A 4,335-nucleotide genomic window follows, 5' to 3' on the forward strand; every position below is an offset into this window, starting at 1 on the left:
AGGGTTTATGTCTAGATTGTTGTTAATCCTGAGTAGATGCACAGAATATTCTTTCTCCTGCCTATTGGAGGTGTTGATACAAATGAGTTACTTGTATTTAGCAAAGTATCCTCTTAACGATACATAAGTAAAATTGTATCCAACAAGTATCCAGTGGTGAAGTTCTGAAGTAAATGAATACTAGCTGAAAATATCAATTGTATCCACTAGATGTCACTACACGTAAGCTTTCCAGATGGAGAAGATAAGCAGCCTCATAGTCTATACAGTAATGTGGACATAGATACTTAGGGTAGGCTTGTATAAAATGGTAACTATAGCTTTCCTTGACTAGTCTTGTATATGTTACCAAGTGTCAATAAACAATTGATTCCTGCTAATATCCCTCTTGTTTTATAAGTCAGTTAGCAGATAGTGAATTTATAAGATGGGACATATTATATCGCTCTCCTTATGAATTGGAAATATAAGGTTTGCGCTTAACAGCCTTGTAATACACTAATCTCAGTAGTAGTGGTTTGGTTGTCTAATTTGAGAGGTGTATTAATCCTGTGTGCTGCAGCAGTATGATCAATATTGAGGGCTGACCTATCGTGATTAAGTGCATAGTTTCACAGACCTCAGATGGCTTCCCAATTAGCTCCAGCTAATTGCGCGATGTTGTCCGTACTAGCCACGCCTCCGGTGCACTCTCATTGGCAGCCCTTCAATCTGTGGAATCGTGCAGGTAGCAGTTTGAGCATTCAAACTGGGTCTCGTTGTGGCTACCTGGTATGGATGGAGAGTATGGGCATCAGCAGGAATGGCATTCTCTCTTTCTCTATCTGTCACCTTGATAGTAGCTGAGACGGTAATGGCCCCTCACAGGAAATTCCTAATGCTGATAGGCACCTGAGCCGCGTCGCTCTCACTCCCCCATGCCATCACTCCATCATGCGGCACCGCCTCTTAACGTGACCGCACTTCTCCTCGGCTCAGCATTCGGCTCCCTCCAATGTGCACTACCGCCCGCTGTAGCCGCCCCCTCACCCCCAGCAACCGCCGAGAGTTCTCAGCTCTACTAGCGATGCGGGAGAAAAGGGAAACAGCTCCAGAGGCTGCGCACTCGACTCCAGACGCCGTATCCTCCAAAGGCTCCCTTATTTATAGTCCCGGGTATCGTCGCGCGGTGCGGGTCCTTCCCGCCGAGGTCGCGAGAGTCACCTGTCAAAACATGTGTCCTACTTCACCTCAGAACACCTGTCCTCCAATCAGGTGAGAGGATATTTCAATCTATCTCAGTGCAGCATGATCACCTCACACTCATGAGGTAAATGGGAACATTCACACAAAGTTCCATATTACCTCATGAGTTTGCACCTGTAAATCACATCATGGATATTACACAGTCATATACCTATAATATAACTTATTTAACTATATTCAATGTGTTTAAAATACATATAAATATCGGAATAAAGATTTATAAAAATATATATATATATATAGGGACATTAATCTGTTTCCTCATAGTCCAAGCTCCTAGCAATGATATATATATATATATATATATATATATATATACATATATATATATATACCCAATATATTCACAAATGGGTGAGATAGATATAGTATATGCTACAAGGACATTGCAACAGTCCCCTATGCTCTCTCTGTGAAGCAAGTCAAATCAGTGCTCATAAAAATCAATTTTGAATCAGAAAATAATAGAACTATTGAGGCAGCTGACAGATAATAAACTAGCAGTCTTTGGATTCAGAAGAGGAGTACATAGAAGGGTTTTGATTTAAAGTGTAGTTAATATAATTAAACAAAAAATTATAGCAGCAGTCTAATTATTTAATAGCCATCTCTATTTGGTGTTAGGTGGGCTTCATAACTGATTTTAAAAGATTTAATATAATACAAAGAACCAAAACCCTAATAAATAACAGATTTAAAGTGCTGTACTGTATGTTTACAACAGTTTGCGTACTGCTTGTATGATGCCTCTTTTAACCTCTTTGTTCCTCAGGCTGTATATAAGTGGATTCAGCATTGGAGTAACCACTGAGTAAAAGACAGCAGCCATCTTGTGTTGGTTTTCAATGACATTGGAGTGGGAGCGCAGGTAAGTGAAGAAGACTGACACAAAGAACATGGAGACACATATGACATGTGAAAAGCATGTACTGAAGGCTTTCTGTCTGCCCTCAGCAGACTTCATCCTTAGAATAGAAGAAATGATTAATGTGTATGATATCAGGATTATCATAAATGAACTTAGGACAAAGGACACTATAGCTGAAACAGTTATCATCTCACAGATGTTAGTGTCAGAGCAGGACAGCTTGAGCAGTGGAGGGACATCACAGTAGAAGTGGTCTATTATGTGTGAGCCACAGAATTGTAAACTGAATATACAGCTAGTCTGCATGGATGACTGTAAGAAACCAATGGAGAAAGATAGGACAACTAGGCACAAACATTTTTTCTTGGTCATTATAGAGACATAATGGAGAGGGTGACAGATGGCAGCATACCGGTCATACGCCATATTTGCAAGAATTAAACACTCAGTACAGGCAAGACCAGCAAAGAAGAAGAACTGAAGGGCACACCCAACAAACGTGATGGCCTTCTTCATGGAGATAAGGTCAAAGAGCACTCTAGGAGTTATAGCTGAGGAGTAGAAAAGGTCCACCAGGGAAAGGTAGCTCAGAAAGAAGTACATCGGGGTTTGGAGGTTAGATGAGATATGGACAGTGGCCATCATACCGATGTTTCCCACTACAGTCACCATGTAGATATGTAAGAAGATCATGAAGAGGAACGGGGCAAGTTCTAAATTATCAGTGAGTCCAGAAAACACAAACACTCTCACTTGGGTCTTGTTTGTAATATTCATTAATTCTCTCTGTAATGATGAAATTAAAATTGATTTCAGATATCACAAACTTTCAAGTTTAATACTTGTAAAATTAGCTCTACTAAAGCAATAACCAACACCTGATCATTTCTGTAATCCTTAAAAATGAAGAAATTATAACAAAATGTGAATAAGCAAATTTGGATGAAGCCAATCATCTTTTTGGTATGTTAATATATACTGTATGTACTTTCATTCTGTCAATAATGCTCATTTCTTTAAGTGGCCACAAGGATGTCTAGTCAAAAGCCACATGGATATAAAGATATTCTCTGGAAGAATTTTGTCAGCAGACGGTGCCAGGATCAAGTATTAAATTCCATTGCTGAAGGTATAGTGGCAACAAGTGCCTAATGTTGGGACATCCTGTGGCTTCCAGCACTGGTGAAGTGATGGTTTGAACTTGACTCATGGTACAACAGCCAATAGGAAGTGGTGGTGGCTCTTTAAATTCTGTGTCAGCTGCAAGCCAATCACGGCTCGCAGACAGGCAGCCACTCAATAGTGGACATGGCACGCCATTTATGGCTTGCTGCTTCATAGCTCTGCAGACTTGCAGAGTCTGAAGTCAGACGCTACCAAGCGGAAAAGTGGAATCCTTTGGAGAGAGAGTACATCATGTCCAGAGCTCCAGTGCAGACTTGGTAGATCCGTTGGTGGCTAAGCTTGAGGATGGAGCAGTGACAGAATAGTTAAGCTGTGAAATGAATAGTGCTGCTATTGCTCGGAAGCTGTTATTAACTATCACTAAACCACTACAGTAGGTGTCAAGCACTAGGCCTAAGATACACAGTCAGAGCTTAGGCATGTGTGTACTTAGGCAGGGAGTGAGCCCGTGCAATATGTTTATTGTTATTCTAGTCATTAGGACCTACTCACTTACCAGTTCAAAAATAGGAAGCTCCTGAAATAAAGTGATCTAAGCATTAGCACAATTCACTCTGCTGTGCCCTCCAGATAGGCAGGTCTTAGTCTTGAGCTCACTGTAAGTGACTCTAGGAATTGGGACAAAGTCATTAGATATAGGTTAAGTAGGCTAGTGTCACAGAAATACTGTAATCTGATCATAAGGCCCAGGTGATATAGGTTTTAAACTACACCAAGTTGGTGGGAACAGGACTCATGTCCATGATTCAGTGTAGGTACCACACTCTAGTAGCATTCCTTTTCCCTGAAGTGGTGTTCTGTCAGGCACCCACCTCTAAAGGTGTTCTTTTTTAATTCAAGGGTCATTATATTTGAGTACGAATGGTCATCTCTGTAGGCAGGAGTTTTTGGGGGCAATAAGGAGTTTTATAGGGAAGACTTAAAGAGACAGTACCATGGTTCACACTTTTCTTGTATAAGTGAAATCTCTTGTTGTGTTCACCGTGCAGGTTCATTTAATGTAGATAACTGTTCCTATAGGTTTAACATCACTTGTC

At 40.6% G+C, this 4,335-nt stretch overlaps 1 protein-coding gene across 1 annotated transcript; it reads right to left on the reverse strand.

Moving 5' to 3' along the window:
- Window positions 1–1,960: 1,960 nt before the first annotated feature.
- On the reverse strand, window positions 1,961–2,890 carry LOC134934763 (olfactory receptor 5AP2-like). The gene has a single exon (XM_063930128.1). The coding sequence runs from the start codon at window positions 2,888–2,890 to the stop codon at window positions 1,961–1,963; it is 930 nt and encodes a 309-aa protein (XP_063786198.1).
- Window positions 2,891–4,335: the final 1,445 nt, after the last annotated feature.

Source organism: Pseudophryne corroboree, chromosome 6 (assembly GCF_028390025.1).
Source record: "Pseudophryne corroboree isolate aPseCor3 chromosome 6, aPseCor3.hap2, whole genome shotgun sequence".
In the NCBI taxonomy this organism is placed as follows: domain Eukaryota; kingdom Metazoa; phylum Chordata; class Amphibia; order Anura; family Myobatrachidae; genus Pseudophryne; species Pseudophryne corroboree.

Bases quoted from the DNA above. Each gene is read 5' to 3' on its own strand.
- LOC134934763 (XM_063930128.1), bottom strand. From the start codon at position 2,890: ATGAATATTACAAACAAGACCCAAGTGAGAGTGTTTGTGTTTTCTGGA.